This window comes from Pezoporus wallicus, unplaced genomic scaffold (assembly GCF_028554395.1).
Source record: "Pezoporus wallicus isolate ANWC-B61680 ecotype Strahan unplaced genomic scaffold, APGP_CSIRO_Pwel_v1 contig_10790, whole genome shotgun sequence".
Classification (NCBI taxonomy): Eukaryota; Metazoa; Chordata; class Aves; order Psittaciformes; family Psittacidae; genus Pezoporus; species Pezoporus wallicus.
In genome coordinates this window covers 563,626-585,233 of record NW_026640522.1, presented here as the reverse complement: position 1 = coordinate 585,233, position 21,608 = coordinate 563,626, and the positions used below count along the sequence as shown (strand labels likewise).

Below are 21,608 nucleotides of genomic sequence, written 5' to 3'. Positions count from 1 at the left end.
CTGCAGAGTTGTTGTCAAAGCAGTTTGGGCACCAGGATAGATCCTCTTCTTCACAATTAGGTGCACTAGCTCCATGAGGAATTGACTCATGCAAGAGCTCAGTAGGCTTGAGGTAGCTGACAGGTATGGTAAGGGCATGGTGGGCAGCTAAAACCCACACTGCCCTTCCTGCTCCCAGAGAGAAGGAAGATGTTCTATGTCTGTGGCCTTTGCAGTCACACCTCTGATGCCATGCAGTCATCAGCCAAGGCTCCCCTGGAGACCTGAAGCCCATCCCAGCCAAGGTGATGGTGCAGAATCATAGAATCCCAGCCTGGTTTGGGTTGGAAGGGACCTCAAAACTCCTCCAGCTCCAACCCCTGCCACGGGCAGGGACACCTTCCACTAGAGCAGCTTGCTCCAAGCCCCTGTGTCCAACCTGGCCTTGAACACTGCCAGGGATGGGGCAGCCACAGCTTCTCTGGGCACCCTGTGCCAGCGCCTCAGCACCCTCCCAGGGAAGAGCTTCTGCCTAAGAGCTCATCTCAGTCTCCCCTCGGGCAGGTTAAAGCGACACTGGGCCTGCCTGGGAAAGGACACTTCAGGCATAAAAGAACACAAGAAAAGCTTTTCACGTAACTACTCAAAACGACAGCAGCAGCGAGAAACAAGGGCACTTTGAAGGCAGCTCTGGCAACTTTAAGCTCACACTCAGTTCACATATTGCAGCACAGGTACAAGAGCAAGCACATTACACCCTTTGAGCTTTGGTGCCCTGAACATGGAAGATAGACGAGGCTCAGCAAGGCTCAGGCTCTGCTCCCTGTGCCAGTGCCAATCCTGGTTACAGCGATCACTGCTGCCCAGCGCTGCTGCCACCAGGGAGGCTGGGAGGGATCCACCCGAGAGCCTCCGGCCCCAGTGGGCAGCAGGGTCCTCACCACTCCAGGTCCTTTGGCACAGGGGGCCTTTTGCTCTTCTCGCTGTAGAACTGGGAATACCAGCGCCGGTGCTTCTGGATGCTGGAGTCCTCCCTGACCAGCAGCGGCTTGGGCAGGTACTGTTTGTTATTCCAGATGGTGATATCCCGCTCAAACTGGGGGGAAAAGGATGGTCTCGGTCAGGGCGGGATGCTGAACTACCTCGTAGTAGTTCAGACCACCTCCTAGTTCTGTGTGAGCTACCTGCACATTGCATTGACTTCTCCCAAATGGCCAGTGTGCGCCTGCTCGTGGTATCTGTAACTGGTAATGCTACAGTTCTGTCTGCACTCAGCCAGCACTCAACCCATTACAGCTCCCAAACACAAAGCCACTTTCAGCTTAGGCTGTCCCCTTTGTACCCCAAGTTCCAGGCAACCAGGGCATTACAAACTGAGCATCTGCATCTTAAACGCTGCTCAGACACGCAGTAAGATCGTGAAGTTTTGCTTTGTGAAGAAGTCTCTGCAGAAATGAGTGAGGCTTGTTCACATTAGCAGGATGCAAAACATCAAGCCAGCATTTATACAACATGAGCCTGAGCTCAGCTAAATTTGATCTGGGGTATTTTTTTTGGCATCTGAAAGTCATCTTCTGGCAATTTTTACTGTAGTGCTAGTGAAACCCTCTCTGGTTTGAAGGAGGAGGCCTTCAAGGCCATGTTTGACCTTAATCTGGCAAGACATCCTAACTGAGAGATTGAATTAGAGACCTCCAGAATGACCTCCCATCACTTCCATGAATCCCTGTGATAAGGACCTGAAGAAACTCTATGAGGAGAGGTAGGAGTTTCCAAATCTCATGATAATTTAGCAGTAGGAGTATTTCTTGGCACGATTCTCACCAAAGGAGACAGGATAATCTTACAGCACCATCCTGGGATGCTGGATGCAGTTACTAGTTCCCTCGAAGGCTTCCTGCAGCCTGGGACAAGTTGCCCAGTCCTTGTGCCCCAGTTCCCCATTCACAGGAGAGGGACAGCAGCTCTCTGCCACCCTCAACAGATGACCCACTGCAGGGACCCTCTTTACTAAACCTCCCCTTTCATTCCTGGGGCTACCAAGAATGAAAGCTCAAACCAAGCTCTGAAAGGAGCTTGCCCACGAGTGCTTTGCCACACGTATTGGAGCCCACTGCAGTAACTGCTCTTCATTCTGACAGTTCCTGGCCACCAAGCTCCAGGGAGCCACCTTTGGCTGCTGTTCTTCAGAGGCTTTACCTGGATGCACTCTGCTCTCAGGATGAACTTGGGGATTATGGCTGGAATGTTCTTCTGGTAGTAGATTTTGTGGACCACACTCTGCAGGAGAGGCTCCAGGGGTGTCACGGTCTGCAGGATGATCCCACGGCCCAGGAAAGTGTGTTCAAAGAGCAGGAAAACCAGTCCTGGCCCTACCTGCAGAGCAACAGAGCACCCTCAAGGAAAAGCCCCCAGTGTCCAGCCCTCTGGGACAGCAACTACCACAGCTTCAGACCTGCCTGAGATGTCTCCTAGACTGTGCTCAAGTCCCCCTTTACTCTGCCTTTTCACCAGATAATAGGCACAAGGCCAAAGCTATGCCTCAGGGTTCGCAGAACGCTTCCCACTTTTGGTGCTCCCCAGGTCAGGGCAGATCCAGCAGCCCGCATTGGCCTGGGTCATCTACAGACGTGTCCAGGATGGGTGGCTTTGCTGTGGGCCCATGGGAATTCATGAGGGTTTCCAGTGCTCCACTGAGTTCCCCAAATTTAAACTCTAATCTTGTAGGAAATGCTTCCAAGTTTTCACTTGGTCGTCTTGTTCATCACTGAATTACCTTCAGGTCATGAGCAGCCTTACTGAATTGTTGGCACCGATCCTGGGCTCCGATCTCAATAGCAGCAACTGCAATACAGCGTGCAGTAATACAACATCCCTGCTCCTGCTCTGGCTTCTCCTCTGCAGCTACAACAGTCACTTCAGGTTTTAGCTGAAATCAGGTTCAGCTTTCTATCTGGCATGACATGAAGTACTTGTTCTGTGCTCTCTGATGTGCATGCAGACATGCAGCTGCGTGGTCAGACTTGGTTATTTGAAGGAGTGCAGAAATTGTTGGGGGTTTTGGCTACTTCATTTACTACTGTAATGTCTGGTTGCATACAGACTCTTTGTAAGGTTATTTTAATGTCTTCTTTTTCCTCCTGTTCATCAATATCAGTGCTAAATAGCACAGCTCAAAGAACTGACCATACAGTTAACATCCATTTTGTGATAATTCCCTAATTACAGTGAGATTCATCTCTTACCAGAGTTTTGTACCATGACTTGTTTTGTAATAAGGAATCACATAATCACAGAGTCCTTTGGAAAGGACCTGAAGATCATCTGGTTCCAACCCCCTGCTATGGGCACGGACACCTTCCTTTGGGTCCGTTCCAACCCAAACCACTCTGTGATTCTGAGCTGTGACATGATAGTAGGAAGGTCCCTCAGGATTGCCACCAGTGTCTGCTCAGGTACCAGCTTCTTCTCATTCCCATCTTTTGTGAGCACAGCAGTCCTTATGAACCCTCCCTTTCTCCATCCTGCCCAGCAGTGGAGCAGCCCCAATGCCTGCGTGTAGTTTTTGGACTGTGCATCTATGCACATGGTAGGAAAGGCGACTCTGGGCAGGACAGGCAAGGACTCAGCCTTTCGGGTGACAAAGCCCCTTAGCATGGGACATACCTGCCTGGCTGAAACTGTCAAATCCATCAGGGAGAAGTGCTTCCCAAAAACGGTTGCGGTGTGTTGCAGCAGCATCCGGGAGCAATGCTTGTTGGGCTCTGGCTCCGGCCACCACTCTGCCTGGAGGGGTGGAGAAGGATCAGCTCAGCACAAGAGATGGGGTATACTAGCAGAGAAACGGTGACAAGAGCTGGCTGTGAAGACCATCTAGAGATGAGCAGAGACGAGGGAGTGCAGCGAAAACTCAGACACAAGAAGGAGACTGGACCTGAAGATGAGGCAACGCAGCAGAGCGGTTGAGGTGGGGCTGATGCTTTAAAGCCGAAACGGGGCCTGGTTTGAAAGACTTGACCTCCTCACGGCTTAGAGGAGAGCTGAGTCTTACCTTCCAGTTGTGCTTCATAAAATCCCACAGCTTGGACCTCGTGTATCTCAGGTCAGATCCGCCCAGAATGGCTGGTCCATGGAGGAAAGCCAGGTGAGCCGAGTCGGCCGCGTTCTCTGGGATTTCCTGCCATGGGGAATAAGTTGCCATTGGCAAGAGCTGACCCGGGTGGGAGCTGACAGCACCAGGGTGACCACAGGGTAGGGCACACTGCCCCAGGCACAGCAGAGATGCTCACAGGGACACGGAGCAGTGAGAAGCAGCCAAGTGTGTGGAGGAAGAGGCCTCAGCACAGACTGGGACCAGTTCTTGCCTGCTGTACAGGAATAATCTGAACATGAAACTTGGAAAATTTAAGGCTCGTTTTAAGCTCAAAGAAGTCTATGCATGTTAACATCTGAAGCAGTTGGGACTCCAGTTGAGTCCCTCCTTTGCCCCTGTAATAATTGGAAGGAATAAAGCATTTTTGTGTCTGTGCTTCTAAAGTAGCTATCACACACTTTGAAAGGTCTCAACCCCATCAACCTGCTCATAATATGGCACTTCTTGAGAAGTTTTAACTGCTTTATTAGTCAAATACAGCAGCTTCTCACCAGCTTGGCAAGTAGCGCAGACTGGCCCCAGCTGAGACCTGCCTTCAGTGGCATGCACTGAAAAGCAGACAGGAAATAAGTACTACTATCCCATCAATCTCCCAGATTCTCCCTGCCTCTCGCATCTCCTCTGCACACTCCCACAGCCATACCTCCTGTGTCTCATGTACCTTCACTTTGAATCCCTCCGTTCCTTTCTCACCCGCTCACCTCAGCCATGATGTAGTCGGCAGGCAGGCGCTGCCTCGGGCAGAAACGCACTCTGGATGAAGGGTCAGTTTTGTCACTGATTTTTATGCACAGAAGTGTTCTGCTCAGTGGAAAGCACACGAAAACCTCCCAGGGACCTCCAGCGACTGCCCAGCTTCAAACCTGCCCCTGCCTCCTGCTGCTCTCCACCCGCAGCTGCCCCTGCAGGACCCCGTGGACCCTTCCATTAAATGCCACACACCAGTTCCCTTTTTCCACCTGATTTCCACTGAAGGGTAATGGAAACAAGAACCACTTTGTTCTCCATGGCACATTTCTCAGCATATGATGGTGCTTATGAAGATTAACAGCAAAGTAACTGCGTTCCCATTTCAGTTGAGTGATGAGCTCAAAAGCCTCCTGACAGTAAGTGCCGCAGTTGGCAAAGAATCTTCTTTTAAATTACATCAATTATAAGTCAAAGCAAATTAACAGATTCCTTTTAAGTACCCAGAACATCTGCTCCCTACTTGAGAAGCTCACAATCTGTGTTTGGGGAACATATGCCATAATCTCGATACAGCACAGGGTGTATTTCTAGGTCTGAACTCTGCCAGTAGCAGTGATGACACTGAGCGCAGGCAGGGCCTGGTTAATTCATGGAATCATGGAATGGTTTGCGTTAGAAGGGACCTTAAAGCTCCTCCAGCTCCAACCCCTGACACAGGCAGGGACACCTTCCACTAGAGCAGCTTGCTCCAAGCCCCTGTGTCCAACCTGGCCTTGAACACTGCCAGGGATGGGGCAGCCACAGCTTCTCTGGGCACCCTGTGCCAGCGCCTCAGCACCCTCACAGGGAAGAGCTTCTGCCTAAGGGCTCAGCTCAGTCTCCCCTCTGGCAGGTTAAAGCCATTCCCCTTGGCCTGTCCCTACAGGCCCTTGTCCCAAGCCCCTCTCCAGCTTTCCTGCAGCCCCTTCAGGCACTGGAGCTGCTCTCAGGTCTCCCCTTCAGGAGCCTTCTCTTCTCCAGGCTGACCCAGCCCAGCTCTCTCAGCCTGGGAGGAGATGTTTGTGAACTGGTCTATAGGAGAGGACCCAGGCATGGACCATGGACATTCTCCACAGAGGGACCAGGCTCCCTACCTGGATGTGTGCATCAACCACGTGCTCCGTCTGCCCGCGGAACACCCACTGTTTGGTGGTGATCTCACGCTGCTCGGGCACTGCCCACGTGGGCCCCAGCCCCTCGCAGTGGTACCAGAGCAGCAGCATCCCGTTCACCTCGCAGCACGGCCAGGTCCGGACCCTCGCCAAGTCTGGCACTGGGGAGCACAGAAAGGACTCAGTTAAAAGCGCCATCTCCAAAGCTGATACTGGCACTAAGGGTCACCTTGTCCTCAGCCACGGCTCAGAGGTTATCTTTATGGGAGAAAGTCATGAGGCACAGTCTCTCTTGTGACACTTTTCCGGCTTCCAGGCTGCTGAAGAATGACAGCAGCCTCTACAATTCCCAGGCGAGCTTGCTTAAATCAGTTTTACTTCCATTGGGTGTTTCCATGAGCTTTCAAAACTCACAAAGTTTGATAAAGGAGGTAGTGGGGCTGGCTGCTCCACAGCCTCCTTCACTGCTCTTAAAACTGTTGAAATCAGTAAACGTCTCCTGCATCAATGGACCCCCTCAAGTTTCTAAGAGCTAAAAGGAGATGCTTTTAGTTAGAGGTGTGCAGAGGGTAAAAGCCATCCCTACCTCTCGAGTTTAAGTCATTCTCTGTTACCATACTGCAGTATGATGGGCTGCCTTAAGAACAGATCTGCTCTGTCCAGTGACATGAATTTTGGTGTTTATATTCACCCAATTGTCAGAAAATTGAGTTTCTACTGGATTGAAAACCTTTTGCCTTCATGGCTTTTTCTGATTTGCAAACAAACAAGTGCAGGGGAAAGTGCTTCCTTATTATTCAGCCTTATACAGTGAAATAACAGGAGAAATTGTATTTCTCTTTCAGTCAGTGAATACCAGAGGGGGCAGGAGGAGACCATCACCCTGCTTTCTGACTAAGAAAATCTTGTGCTTTGGGTGAGATGCAGCTTGTTAAATTGTGAAAAGGGCATCACCTGCCCCACATAGTCACAGAACCCCAGACTGGTTTGGGTTGAAGGGAGCTTAAAGCTCCTCCAGTTCCAACCCCTGCCACGGGCAGGGACACCTTCCACTAGAGCAGCTTGCTCCAAGCCCCTGTGTCCAACCTGGCCTTGAACACTGCCAGGGATGGGGCAGCCACAGCTTCTCTGGGCACCCTGTGCCAGCGCCTCAGCACCCTCACAGGGAAGAGCTTCTGCCTAAGAGCTCATCTCAGTCTCCCCTCAGGCAGGTTAAAGCCATTCCCCTTGGCCTGTCCCTACATCCCTTGTCCCAAGCCCCTCTCCAGCTTTCCTGCAGCCCCTTTAGGCACTGGAGCTGCTCTCAGGTCTCCCCTTCAGGAGCCTTCTCTTCTCCAGGCTGCCCCAGCCCAGCTCTCTCAGCCTGGCTCCAGAGCAGAGCTGCTCCAGCCCTCGCAGCATCTCCATGGCCTCCTCTGGACTTGATCCAACATCATTTAGATTAGAAATTATCTTTAAGCTCATCCAGTCCAACCGTTCCCAGCACTGCCAAGGCCACCACTAACCCATGGCACTGAGGCCTCGTCTCCACGCTGTGTGAACACTTGCAGGGACGGTGACTGCAGCCCTGCCCTGGGCAGCCTGTTCCAATGCCTGAGCACCCTCTGGGCAAGGAATTGTTCCTCAGCTCCATCTAAACCTGCCCTGGGGCAGCTTGAGGCCGTTTCCTCTTGTCCCATCCCTTGTTCCTTGGGAGCAGAGCCCAGCCCCTCCTGGCTCCATCCTCCTGTCAGGCACTTGTAGGGAGCCATCAGGTCCCCCTGAGCCTCCTTTTTTCCAGGCTGAGCACCCCAAGTTCCATCTGCCGCTCCTCACAGGACTTGTGCTCTGGACCCTCCCCTAGCTCCATCTGGCAGCACACTGAGATCTGTGTCTCTCCTTCACTGTTGGTCCCCTGCAAGCCTAGTGCTGGAGGAGCTGTGCATCTGAGTCCAAAATCCTTCTCCACCACAGTGACCTGCATGAGCACAGGTGGCTCTTAGATCTGTTTAAACGACCCTGACCCATCTGTGTGTATGGGAGCAGGGCAGCCCTCTGCAGGTTTGTTCTTTCAATAGCTATGGGTAACAATGACTTTGAATACAGACGTTTCAGATGAGACTGCGTCTTGGCAAGCCTTTGAGTATGTCCAGAACATCCACTCTCATTTTGTGCTGGAACTCATCATTGCTTATTGCTTGGAACTAAATTTTCACTTCCATGCAGCTCCTGAGTTAAGTATGTATGGGGAAAAAAGACAGTATTAATCTCCTTTCTGAAAATAACATACAAACCCAGGAACTGCTGTTTGGCACATCTATACATTTCTTACCTTATGCATATAGATGGCATGTTTCTTTCGCTTTGGGAAAAATAGTCTGTTTAATAGAAAGACTGACTTTTGCTGCACTCGATGTTTTCATTGCCATCCCAATCAATCCCAGTCAGAGAAAGCTGAACTTCCCAAGAAAATAATTAAGCTAAAACAACAGGCCACATTCAAGGTGAGTTTTCTGGTGTCAGCCACATCTACAATTGGTGATTTAAACTACGTAGTGCAGCCAGATCAGCTAATTGTTAAACATGAACTTTAGGTAAGACATTAAGTAAGACATTCTTCCTACGCAGTCAACGCAAACCATATCTGAAAGGTTTGTGAGGAGCTTTCCTGGATTCCAACCAAAAGTTCCCTTCAAGCCTTAAAAGGAGACAAAACTGTCATTGAGAGACCGTTCTGTCATGCTAATGTGACACATTTATGTGGTATAAGCTGTCACTATAGAGCACAGAATGATACCTGAACCCCAGTAACTCCTCAGGATCCAGCCCTGCTGCTGCAATGGCTCACTCAAGAGTTAAAAAGCTTCTTTCACACCCTGTCTGCTGAACTCAAGAGTTGTGGGACTGTCAAAGTCAAGAAAGGTGGTTATTTAACTGAAGAGCCAGCCATCATCTTACATAGGAAAGGCCACTGGAACACTATGCCCCAACATAGACAGCTCAGGGGGAAACAGGGGGCTGTGTGAAATAGGGGAGCAGGATGAAGGGGGAGTTATTATAAAGATCACTCTCCCTTTTGATGAGAGCACACAGGACACTCCTGGTTCTGCAGATCTCGGGGGTGCTCCCTCACCTTTTTCAACATAGGGGATGCTGGTGCATTTTCCATCTTCCCCCCGAAAGCGCCAGCCATGGAACGGGCACTCGATGCAGTTGCCCACAACGCGGCCACCAGCAGCCAGGTTGGCTCCGAGGTGAGGGCAGTAAGCATCCACCACAAAGGCCTGGCCATCCTGGGTGCGAAACACAGCGAGCTGCTCTCCTGCAGAAACAGGGGAGGGTGAGAGTGTAAAAACGCTACCGCCATATGAGGGGAACCAGGGAAGACCTGTGGCCAGCAGGTCGAGGAGGTGATTCCCCCCGCCTCTATTCAACCCTCGTGAGGCCACATCTGAAGTACTACATCCAGTGCTGGGCTCCTCAGAACAAGAAAGACAAGGAGCTGCTGGAGATGGTCCATCAGAGACCAACAAGGAGATCAGGGGTCCAGAGCATCTCTCTTATGAAGAGAGATTGCAGGAGCTGGGCCTGGTTAGTCTGGAGGAGAGCAGCCTGAGAGCGGATCCCATCCATGCAGATCAGTATCTCAAAGGTGGGTGCCAGGAGGGTGGCGCAGCCTCTTTCAGTGGTGCCCAGCAACAGGATGAGGAGCAATGGCCATAAATAAAACATGAGAAGTGTCACCTCAACATGAGCAAGAACTTGTTTCCTTTGAGGGTGGCAGAGCCCTGGCACAGGCTGCCCAGGGGGGTTGTGGAGTCTCCCTCTCTGGAGACATCCCAAACCCATCATGGACACGTTCCTGTGTGCCCTGCTCTGGGTGACACTGCCCTGGCAGGGGGTTGCACTGGATGATCCCAGAGGTCCCTTCAACTCTAATGATGTCGGGATTCTCTGGGGACACACTGGCCCCTTCTGCACAGGCAGCACCAACGGGTGCTTTGACCCAACACTGCGGGTACCTGCTGTACAAAGGCATGCGGAAACATCCCGCTGAAGATGAATGCTGGAGGGTTTCTGTCGGGACAGAAATAACCGGAGAGGTTCTTTAACCACGAGGTGGCACCAGGCAGCTGCCAACCAGGGAGGAAAGGGCTGTGCAAAACTGGGGTGGCAGCTGCTGCGGCAAATGCCCATGGTGTGGTGGCCATCAGCTCGCTGCCGGGTTTAAGAGCCGTCCCCGAGGGGTGAAGCGCCCATCACCAGTGTCCCCAGGGGCTGCTGTAGCACAGAAACATCCCAGCCAAAAGGCATCACCTTGTTCCAGCCTGGGGGAGCATAATTTCTCCTGGTCATCGCTAAGCTCTCATGGCTGTAACCCTCGGGCCCTTGGGTTTTGAGTTCTTGGAGCCAGTTTCAGCCACAGTATAAAAAGTACCATCACAAACATGCTTCAAGATTTAGGATGCTTCCTAAGCTAAGGGAGAGATACACAGAGAAGAGCAATGGCTGCATTAAGAACTCCATTCCCATCCCTTTGCCCACAAAGTGTTGAGGAGACTGCATGGGCTCCTGTATTTCAGGGCTCACTGGGAATGGTAGCTGGAAGGAGAAGCCCTTCACCTGTTTGCTCTTGAACCCCAAGAGCCATCCACACCTCAGCTCAGCAGCAAATCCCTTCCTTGGGCAGGGGCTGCAGGGTGCTGTGACCCAGAGCATGGACATCTCCTTGGGAAAAGGGACTTTTGTGGTGATGCACAGGGAGCCCCTGACCCCGTTCCATGCAGGGAGTGGAGAGTTAGTGCTGGAGAAGCCGGGCCTGCAATGCCCCAGCACTCAGACTTGCTTTTCTCCATCACTGGGTCTGATTCCTTGTGCTTGGTGAGGTTTGTCAGGATGGGATCTGTCCCTGCTCAGTTCTGGGATCACCTTCTTCCCCCCTACCCCAGGGCAGCACTGCCAGTACCTGGGCTGGAGCTATAGGTCTGGTCACTGCAATGCTCCAGCCAGCTGTGCAAGGCAACCACAGCTGGAGGACATGCTGCAGGATCACCTAAAGGAATGCTCTTCCTGCAGGGACTGAAGAGGTGCCAGGCTCTTTCCTGGCCTGGCACACTGCTGCTCTGGGGGTGCTGCAGCACTGCAGCCCTGCCAGCACCCACAGCCCTGCCAGCAGCTCCAAGGAGAGAGCCTGCTCCTTGGTGACCTGGCCTGAAGGCAAGCCAGACCCCTTTCAGTGTGCCCACAAGCCTTGTCCTGCTTGGAAGGGGACATGCTGGTCTCAGAGCTCAGAAGCACTTGGGGGCTGCTCACACGTGGCCACTCAGTTGAAGGTCAGGTCCTCTCTTACATACTGTGCTTCAGGTTATGCATGTAAGTATTCAGCTTTCATAGCTTCTGAAATCTGCTCCATATAGCAGTTGCTGTAACTTAAAGCTCAGCTAGTGAGAAATAAGAGCAAACTAAACTCTGGGAGCCAAGTTCTGTGTGTGTTTTCCTATGCAGCCACACTGCTGACAAGTGACACTGGGAGCTATCCCACCCACAACCACTTTCCTTTCCAATTTCCAGTCAAGGAATCAACTTCCTTGCCTGAAATTCTGTGGTGTGGGCAAAGAAAAGGAAGCCCTGCAATCTTTCCAGCCTTTCCTTTCTAGAAGGACTATTTCTGATACCTGGCACAAATGAGCTCTTCTCCAGTGCCTGGAGATCCCTCCTTACCAGGACACCTGGCTCTGTTATCCCTGCAGGCTTTCTGGAAGTCTCCACACATCTGCTGGCAGCAGGCACAAGGGAGTGGAGGCACCTGAGGTGCTGGTCCTTCCCTCTGCCCCAGGTAACAGGGATTCGTTCTGAAGCATCAGCATTTTTGTTCTGTCTCTGACACGCCTCTCTGCCTGACCTGAGGGGGAAGGCAGGGACAAGGTTTCTGCCTGTGTTACACGTTCACCAGGAGTAGCTGCAGTGCAGAAACAGAGGAGCAGCCTTGGAGGGGGCAGACCAGAGCACTGCAGCTACAGCACTTGCAGCAGGGCACTAAGAAGCATCGCTTCAGCCTTGTGCTTCACCCACCAGTTTTAAGACGATTTTACCCCAAGAAGGTCCCACCTCTGGACCTTTCCTTCATGCAGGCAGGCTGGAGCTCTTCTGCCCTGAAGATCTGAAGCAGTGCCCATGGGCAAGGGTCTGGCCACACTGCTGGGCTGTCCAAGAACCTCACCCTGGGCTCCTGAGTGAGCGCTGCTTCTGCCTCCAGCCTTTGCGCTCTGAAGCCAGCAGAGCCAGAGGAGATGCTGATCTTTGCTCTGTCTGTGCCTCAAATCTGATGCGTCTCCTTTTGAGAGGACAGCATCCTGGCCTAAGATACAGCGAAAATTCTGTTGCAGGTGAACGTTAGAGCATTAACAGCCTCATACTGATGGTTTCTTATTAAATTAGACTATTTATTTTACGGAAAATAAGCAGCAATTGTAGAAAGAATAGGACACAAAGCGCCCCAAGGCCACCTTGGGCAGTTGTGGGCACTTTGTTGGAAACATAGAGCCTTGGGAGGGAGCAGCTCAGAGAACCTGCTTCAGCATAGGAGCCTTGCTGGTGTCCAAGCAGATTCCCTGCAGCAAGCACCCAGTGTGCCATGGATCAGAGAACCTCTTTCTCCCGTGCTCAGCGCCATGCTTTGGAAGGTGCTTCATTCCAAAGGATGAGTCTTGCAGGGACTGACTCAAGTAGGATTTATCCTCTCATCTCCCCTAGCTCGCTGCCTCTGGAGCAGGGCTGCATTCCCAGGCCGTGCTCAGAGACACCAAAAACTCAGACACCCACAAACCTGACAATCTTCCTGGCACCGGTATGCTACAGTCACTCTGCCACAAGTGATTTTACCTGCACATTTCACATAACTGGGTGCCAGGAACCAGACTTCAGGCAGACAACTAAGGGAGTCCCAACAGCCAGGCTGCTGGAAGCTCTTTAGGATGTGTATATGGGATTACATAGGTCCCAATAAAGGCACTAGCACAAGTCCAAAATCATCTTCAAGGCAAAGGGACCCTGGGCAAACATAGTACCTGCATGTGTCTGAGGCTCCATCCTGATCTCTCCAGGTCATGGGGAGCTGCAGGTAGTGTTGCCTGGGGAGGCAATGAGATGCTCTGGTGTCCCAGGAAGAAGCCAAGACAGGGAAACCCTGCATACTCTTGAGGACCCCGTGCCGTGATGTCGCCAGCGCCCCAGTGGGATAATCAGAGCCCCTGAAAAGGCCCAGGCTGTGACACTCTTGGTGCTCCTATGTTGGTACTGACTGGGCTGCCCTGAGAGGGATGCTCAGGCAGAGTTGTGGCATTGCCACAGGAGAGCCCCCAGGCAGGGATGTCCTGGCAGGGATGCCCTGATAACAGAGTCCAGGCAGGGACACTGCAGTGCTGGCTCAGATGCCCCAGGGCCCCGGCAGGATGCCTAGGCTAGGATGCTCCAGTGCCCTGGTGAGGATACCCATGTGAGGATGTGCCAGTGCCTCAGTGGGGGTGTCTGGGCAGGGATGTCCCAGCTCCCCAGCAGCAATGCCAGAGCAGGGACGCCCGGGTACATGCCCCGATGCCCTGGCAGGGATGTCCTGGTGCAGACACCGGCGGGGCGGGATGTGCCAGGGCTGCGCTGGATGCTCGGCTCCCAGGCAGGGATGCCCGGTGCCCCAGCCCCATTCCCGGGGGGTGTGTGCTGTACCCCGCACTCCGCCCACGTCCCGACCCCCCGCCCCGGGGGTGATGGGCGCCGGGCACTCACCGAGCAGGGCGAGGCTGCGGGCGGCGCCGCGGGGCAGCTGCTCCGAGTCGAGCAGCCGGTACCAGCCGTTGGGGAAGGGCGGCGGCGGGGCGCCGGGGCGGCGGGCGCGGCGGGGGCGGCTCAGCCCGGGGCATGGCACGTACCCCACCCGCCCGGGGCCGCGCCGCAGCGACAGCGGCCGGCAGCAGCCCAGCAGCAGCAGCAGCAGCACGAGGAGGAGGAGGAGGAGGAGGAAGAGCAGCGCCCCTCGCCCCGGCCCCGCAGCCAGCAGCGCCGCACCGCACCACCCGCTCCCCATAGCGCAGCCGGTCCCGCAGCCGCCACCCCTTATAGAGCGGTCGGGGAGGTGCCCCATGGGAGTGGGGGGGCGGGGACACAGCCGACACCCCACAGGGGATCTCCCCTGGAAGGCAGCCGAAGGGGACGCGCTGCTCGGCCCCGGGGTGCGGAGGCGCGGAAGGAGGCGGTTGCTTCATCCGAGGCAAGAGGGTTAAACGAAGGAGTCCAACTGCAGCCTCCTAGGGCAGTTACCTCGGGGTGCAGAGTGCAGGGCTCTTCTATACACAGTGAAAAGGCAACGAGCCCAAGCTGCAGCAAAGGGAACTCCACAGAGGGAAAAATGATCACAGAATCCCAGACTGGTTTGGCTCCTCCAGCTCCAACCCCTGCCACGGGCAGGGACACCTTCCACTAGAGCAGCTTGCTCCAAGCCCCTGTGTCCAACCTGGCCTTGAACACTGCCAGGGATGGGGCAGCCACAGCTTCTCTGGGCACCCTGTGCCAGCGCCTCAGCACCCTCACAGGGAAGAGCTTCTTTCAGAGAGGATAAACCAGGGCAAAGCCAAGGCTGGGCTGTTGGGACATGCCAGCTGGCTGGAAAAGTGATGCAGAGAAGTAACGCTTGATTTAGTGCAAAGAATTGCACAGGTTCATCTCCTGGCATGGAGATGTAGTCAGAAATTTCTACGAGAAGCAGCAACCCAAGATAGCCACTATAGAGCTGAGTAATTGAGAACTGAGAAGCACACAGACATGGGACTGCGGCTGAAGCAGAAGGAGCAACTTGAAAGGGCAAGTTCAGGCAGGGTGAACCTCTTGAAGGCCTGGTGTGAAAGGTTTGGGTAAATATTTACATGACCTATTGGAAACCTGTTGTAGGGGAAGAACGCCAACGTAGTTACGCAGGAGACTGGATACAACAGTTGGGAGTAAACAGACATCCCTAGCAGAGGGGCAGGCTGCGAGTCCCAGCTGAACAGGGAAACAAGAAAGCCGGAACTCTGGCAAGTGAAGGGAAGGGCACAGAGATACTGCAGGGGCATACCCGCAGACCCTTAGAGCAGCTTTCAGTGCCTGAAAGGTGGACATCTTGTCTCAGTTTGCTTCAGCTGAGTGAGGAGAACCCCAAAAAGCAACAGTGATTTCGGTACTGAAGCAGAGAGCCCAGCATTATCTCTTGATGTAAGGGATTGGTACAATCCTGCCCTCCTCTGAGGGCTGGAGGGAGACCATGGCCCAAGGCTGTGGATTTCATCCCCTCTCCCTCCAGACTGGCACCAAAGGCATCAGGGCCCAGCAGAACTGGGAGGGAAAGGTGAGGCGAGCAGCAGGACAGGTAAGAAAAGGAAGCATGGAGAGCATAGCAATGCCAGATGCTTTCTGTCATGCTCAGGAGTTTGAGGAAGGTTTCTGGGTGCAGAGCAGAGCCTTCTGATCCCGAGGCTCTGCTGCTGGCCCGGCTCCTTTGCCCCTCTCGAGCATCACCTGCAGGGCAGCTTCTTGGCTTGGTGCAGGAGTCCTGGGAGCTGCTGGCTTGCTTCTGAGAACACCGGGCCCTACCGTGGGCAGCCTCTGCCCAGTGGGGAACAGAGGCTCAGCCACAGCCTCCCCTGGCTCCTGCAGCGAATCTTCCTGCTGCCTGGGGTGGGAGACGGGAAAAACACGGGACAGTCTGGACTCAACCAGACATGGAAGTGCTTGAGGTGCCCAGGACTGAGTCTGCAACTGCTGGGGCTGCAGTGCTGGCTGGGGCTGCTGCAGATGGAGGAGTAACTGCAGGGCTGGTGCTGGTCTCGGGGCTCAGCTCCTGCCCCCTGGGCAGGCAGTGGGGCTGGTGCTGGCCTGCGGGGGGTCAGATCCTGTCCCCCTGGGCAAGCAGTGGGGCTGGTGCTGGCTTCGGGGCTCAGCTCCTGTCCCCAGCCGTGCAGGAAGCAGGGCTGGTGCTGGCCTCGAGGCTCATAGCCTGTCTTCACTGGGCAGGCAGCGGGGCTGGTGCTGGCCTCAGGGCTCAGATCCTGTCCCCCATGGGCAGACAACTGGTCCGGAGCTGGCCTCGGTGCTAAGCTCCTGTCCACGCCTGTGCAGGCAGCGGGGCTGGTGCTGGCCTCGGGGATCAGATCCTGTTTCCCTGTTGTCAGGCAGTGGTGCTGGTGCTGGTCTTGAGGCTCAGATCCTGTCCCAACTTCGGCATTCAGAGGGGCTGGTGCTGTCGTCGAAGCTCAGGTCATGTCCCCCATGGGCAGGCAGTGGGTCTGGAGCTGGCCTCAGTGCCTACACGGAAGGGACAGGAGCTGAGCCCTGAGGCCAGCACCAGCCCCACTGCCTGTACCAGGGGGAACAGGATATGAGCCTCGAGGCCAGTATCAGCCCCGCTGCCTGCATGGGGCGGGACTGGAGCTGATCTCTGAAGCCAGCACCACCCCTGCTGCCTGCACGGTTGGGGACTGGATCTTAGCCCCAAGGCCAGCACCAGCCCTGCTGCCTCCCCAGTTGGGACTGGAGCTGATCCCCGAGACCAGCACCAGCCCCACTGACTGCCCAGCTGGGACAAGAGCTGAGCCCTGAGCCCAGAGCCTACACGGGGGGACAGGAGCTGAGCTCCAAGGCCAGCACCAGCCTTGTTTCCTTACTGGGGACCTGAGTTCCAACACTGCTCTGGTCCTGGACACCCGTGCAGGCAATGAGGCTGCTTCTGTTTCGCTGGCAAGCACAGCATTTGACACTGATCTTAGCTCTGCGCTGGCCTCTCTCCTGGCAGACAGAGGATTTGGTTCTCCTCCGACATTGCCCTCCAGGTGCTGCTCTGGGAAATCCTCAGAGTCATCACCCCAGAGTCAGTGCCGCAGGGCAGTCTCTGATGCAATATAAGCAGTGAGAGCGGTGATGTCCCAGGGCAGGGCTGGGGGATGTGTGTGGTGATGCTGTAAAATGTGCCTGGGGGCTGTCACTGTGCATGCTGGGGACTGTTTTGCTCCATAGGCATCTGTTGGATGCCACTGCAATTAAAGCAGATTTAAACGCACCAGTTTTTCAATATAGAATATCCCAAGGCCAGCCCCAGCCCCACTGCCTGCACAGGGGGGCAGGAGCTCAGCCCCAGTGGCAGTCCTGACCTGTGACATCCCCCAGCCCTGCCCTGGGACATCACTGCTCTCACTGCTTATATTGCATCCAGAGACTGCCCTGCGGCAGTCGCTGTGGGGTGACGACTCTGAGGACTTCCCAGAGCAGCACCAGCAGTGCCATTGGGCAGTGGACCTTAGGCACTGGCAGTGCCAGCATCACCCGGGTGCACCAACCTGCACCGTGGCTCCAGGGTTCGTGGACCGCTGCCTGGGGGTCCCTGCTCCAGAGGCACCCACAGCTCCCCCGGTTGCTTCAGCCCTGGCTGCCTGGGGAGCTGGAGCACTTCTCTGACGTGGAGAGTTTCAAGGCGTTGATGCTCACAAGTGTGATCCTGGATGCGCTGCCTGTCTGTGGGCTCGATGAAGGAGTCCAGGTCACGATGCTGCGGCCTGACCTGCAGAGCCACATGGACTCACTGAGGGCACGGGGAAACAGTGCAGGTACAAAGCCCAGCACCTCCTGGTCCCTGAGGGCTCCTGTGCTGCCAGCGGGTTGGGGGGCAGCCATGGAGGTGTTGAGCGCAGAGTTCAGCGGGAGGCAGGAGGGCAGCGCTGTGGCCAGCACCAGCTGCAGGGACTGCCAGGAGAGACAGGAGAGCAACGTCGTGAGGAGAACCAGCTGGGAGAGGCCAGGGCAGAGCTGAGACCAGCATCAAGTGCTGCTTGCCAGGGGAACAGGAGCTGAGCCCCGAGGCCAGCAGCATGGCCACCACTACACACCACCCTCCTGCCCTGAAGTACTGCTATAAGAGATGGAGCCTCGCATGATGGACTGAATGCATTCAGCAAATTTATGTGGAAGGCCCATGGACAAAGAAATGATAGATCAGAAGGGTGGGGGGGTTTGTGTGTGTGAACATATACATGTGCTTGGATCAGCACTAGCAGCAGGGAGCTCACCCCTGACTTCAGCCCTAGTGCTGCTACATGACCAGAGAGGCCAAGAGCTCAAGAGCGAGGACAGCACCAGCCCCAATACCTGCAAGCCTGGGGAGAGAAGCTGAGACCTGAGGCCAGCTCTGGACCCGCTGCTTGACCAGGGACACAGGAGATGAGCCCTGAGACCAGAATCAGCCCCACTGCCTCCACGGGGGGGGAGGGGAAACGAGAGCTGAACCCCAAGACCAGCAGCAGACCAACTGCCTGGACAGGGGCACAGGAGCTGAGCCCTAAGACCAGCACCAGCCCCACTGCCTGCTCGGAGGGGACAGGAGCTGAACCCCAAGATCAGCACCAGCTTTGCTGCCTGTCCGGGGGAAACAGGAGCTGAGCACAGAGGCCAGCACCAGCCCTGCTGCCTGCATGACTGGGGACAGGAGCTGAGCCCTGAGGCCAGCTCTGGACTCGCTGCCTGCCCAGGAGGGGGACAAAAGCTGAGCCTCGAGACCAGCAGCAGCACTGGGGGGAAAGGATCTGAGCCCTGAGACCAGCACCAGCCCCACTACCTGCACGGGGCAGGACTGGAACTGAGGTCCGAAGCCAGCACCACTCCTGCTGCCTGCAAGACTGGGGACAGGATCTTAGCCCCGAGGCCAGCTATGGACCCTCTGCCTGCACAGGGGGGACAGGAGCTGAATCCCGAGGCCAGCACCAGCCCCACTGCCTGCCCAGTAAGGACAGGAGCTGAACCAGGAGGCCAGCACCAGCCCAGCTTCCTGCTCAGGGCAACTGAAGCTGAGCCCCGAAGCCAGGAGCAGACCAACTGCCTGGACAGGGACACAGGAGCTGAGCCCTGAGACCAGCACCAGACCCATTGCCTGCATGGGGTGGCACAGGAGCTGAGCCCCTTGTTTCACCCCATGGGGGGCAGCAGGGCTGGTGCTGGTCTCAGGGCTCAGCTCCTGTCCCCCCTGTTCAGGCAACGGGGCTGGTGCTGCCCTTGGGGCTGAGCTCCCCTCTTCCCAGGGTAGGCAGTTGCACTAGTGTTGAAGCAGGAGCAGTCCTGTTTCAGGCAAAGCTGGGCAGTGACCTGCAGGGAACCCTCCCAAGGCAGCTGGGAAAGAGAAAAGGAGGAAGCAAGCGTGCATGATGCAGGGTATGTTTTCATAAGTTGTGCAAACTGAGGATGACTGAGCATGGATGAGGTAACTGTGGCTTCTGCTCGTTATTGTCTCTCTGCTTATTTTTGGGACGTACTGAGAGTCTTGGCTGGTACATAGCAACCTGAGCTACACTAAAGCATTTGCTTGGGGTTTGAAGCAGTGGCTATAGTTACCCCCAATTTCTAATGCTTCTGTGTTGGCTGAGCTAACCACCTAAGGCTGAAATGCTTCTCTCCGCAGGTTTGACACATACAGGAGCAGTGGTCATGGTAGAGAGGGTTCATCTGCTTCGAGAGGTGGAAAACACAAAGTTTGTTGGAAAACAGGTGAAGGAGAAGGCTGGAGCATTCTAGCACATCTCTGCATTAGATCAGATGGGACTTGACATGCCGACTGGGATGGGAAGTAAAAGGCAATCCACAGGACTGCAGGAAGCCTTGTAGAACTTGGTTGTTGGCCACAACGACTCTCAATGACATTTTTTGCTACGTAACCCTCCCTGTGTGCTTGTCTTTCCAGGAACCCCACCTTGAAACTGTGTCTTGCTTTTCAGATATGCTGACTTGCACGTAACATTATAGATACCTTTAGGGAAGGAGAGAAAAACAGTGCGCTTATCAGAACCAGGGCTATTTAGCCTTGTTTCATCATGTTTCCATTCTTTTTTAGGCTGGTTTCATAATAGATATTGTGCAATTGATCTTTCTATCTGTCCTCAGCAGCAAGGTTTTGTTTTTTTTCTGGCAAGTATCAGTCACACATGACAGGAGGGCACAGGTTTGCTGTCACATTCCTGTGCTCTGGATTTTTTGTTGGAGCCTTAACTACCAATTATCTGTTCTGGTGAGTGCTGGAGCACACCCAGCTCCATGCTCCAACCTGCCAGCTGGCTCCTGGGGTGAAGTACATCAAGTGCAGCAGAAGCTCTGGTGCCACTCAGCTCCTGCCCCTACACGCTGCATTGACACAACTGGGCCAGCTCTGGCTTTGGCTTCTTCAGCATCCTCCAAAGCTCCTCCTGAAGCGGTTTGGTTCTCATTTATCATGTTGGATGTCTTTGAAAGCCACATCTGGCAAGTTGGAAAGCAGCCCTCTAATTTTGATGTTCTCCCAAAGCTGGAAGCATTCACATGGGAGCTGCATGGGCTGGGGAGCCCCTGGAGCTAGTTAAACACTCGCAAAGACATGAATATTTCCCATCAACAGAATGAAGTGCTGAGAACTGAAGTGTCCTGGGCAGCCTTCACTGCAGGGGCAGATCATGTCTGCCTTGGGGAAGCTCAGAGCTGGGCCCCAGCGTGTGAGGGGAGCTCTGAGCACTGCTGTGGGCTCCTGGGAGGGGGCAGGAGGCTTGGGCAGGCACACACAGCAAAGGAGGGGTTTGCTGCCTCCTCCCAAAGGCAGGTTTCAAGGGTGAGGACTTTGGCACACTTCTGCACCCATCACTGTGAAGACAGTGTCCTGGATTTGAGGACACCCATCTCTGGAAGGGTTACAAGCTCAAGACCCCTTTTTCCTTCCCGCTTTTCACCTTCGTACCAACTCAAGGAGATTGGACGTGCCCAGAAGTCTCACTCTCCACTTGATAAGGTGCAACAAGGGGGCACCTCTGCCTAACACTGAAGCCTGTCATGGACTCTGCACTGGGGAGACAGGCGCTGGGAGAAGCTCGTATGCCTCTATCCCAGGGAGTTTGTCCTCTCCAGCGCACCTCCAGCCTGTTCAGATTTCACCAACCGCCACATCTGGTAATGAGCGGGGCTGCCCTGGGTGTCAGCTCTCCTCTCCTCAAAGTGCTCCATCTCCAGCCACTGCACTGGTGTCTGCATCACCAGGTTACTTGGGCCCAGGTTCCAGTGTCCTCCAAGGTGGAGATGTGCAGGAAACTCCCAAGCAGGGACCAGTCTTTCTAAGCTTCTTTCCAGTCCCTGCTGTGCAGGAATCCCATGGGGCTGGAGGTCCCTGAGGACAAGTTATCCCATCTCCTGGGATGCTTTGTGCAGGCAGCTGAAGCTCAGCCACCTCTTGGCTGGTTTTCCAGCAGAAAATTGGAATTTTGTCAAAATGAAATTTTCCCTACAGAGCTTTTCAAATACGTGAATACTGGTTTTCCCTTAGAAAATTGTTCCAGTGGAAATTCCTACCCACTGCTACTGCACATCTGATTCTGTGTTTCTGTGCATTCAGCTGCTTCTGATTTCATAGAAGCTGTTTTTATGTCTCTTATCATCTTTTCCTCTGGCCATTGATGTCCCATATCCCATCCTCTTATCAGTCACCTGAATGCCTCCTTGCCTGCTCAGGAACCTCTCAATATCCAAAAGCCAGACTAACTGCTTGTGTCGTGTTTTAACTTTCCCCAGCCTTGCGAATGCCCAGCTGCCTTGGATATAGGTAAGGTGCTGGTGGATGGTGGGAATGCTCCTGC

The 21,608-nt window shown here is 54.6% G+C and overlaps 1 protein-coding gene across 1 annotated transcript; it reads right to left on the bottom strand.

Moving 5' to 3' along the window:
- Nucleotides 1-857: 857 nt before the first annotated feature.
- LOC130604644 (cholesterol 7-desaturase nvd-like) lies at nt 858-20,226 on the bottom strand. The gene is made up of 12 exons (XM_057419339.1): nt 20,134-20,226; nt 17,584-17,715; nt 17,313-17,533; nt 15,574-15,652; nt 14,014-14,204; nt 13,735-13,853; nt 9,086-9,274; nt 5,956-6,134; nt 4,031-4,156; nt 3,646-3,765; nt 2,179-2,355; nt 858-1,075 (listed from the first exon to the last, which is right to left on the bottom strand). Exons 1-12 carry the CDS (start codon nt 20,224-20,226, stop codon nt 917-919), a joined length of 1,785 nt encoding a protein of 594 aa, XP_057275322.1. The 3' UTR covers nt 858-916.
- Nucleotides 20,227-21,608: the final 1,382 nt, after the last annotated feature.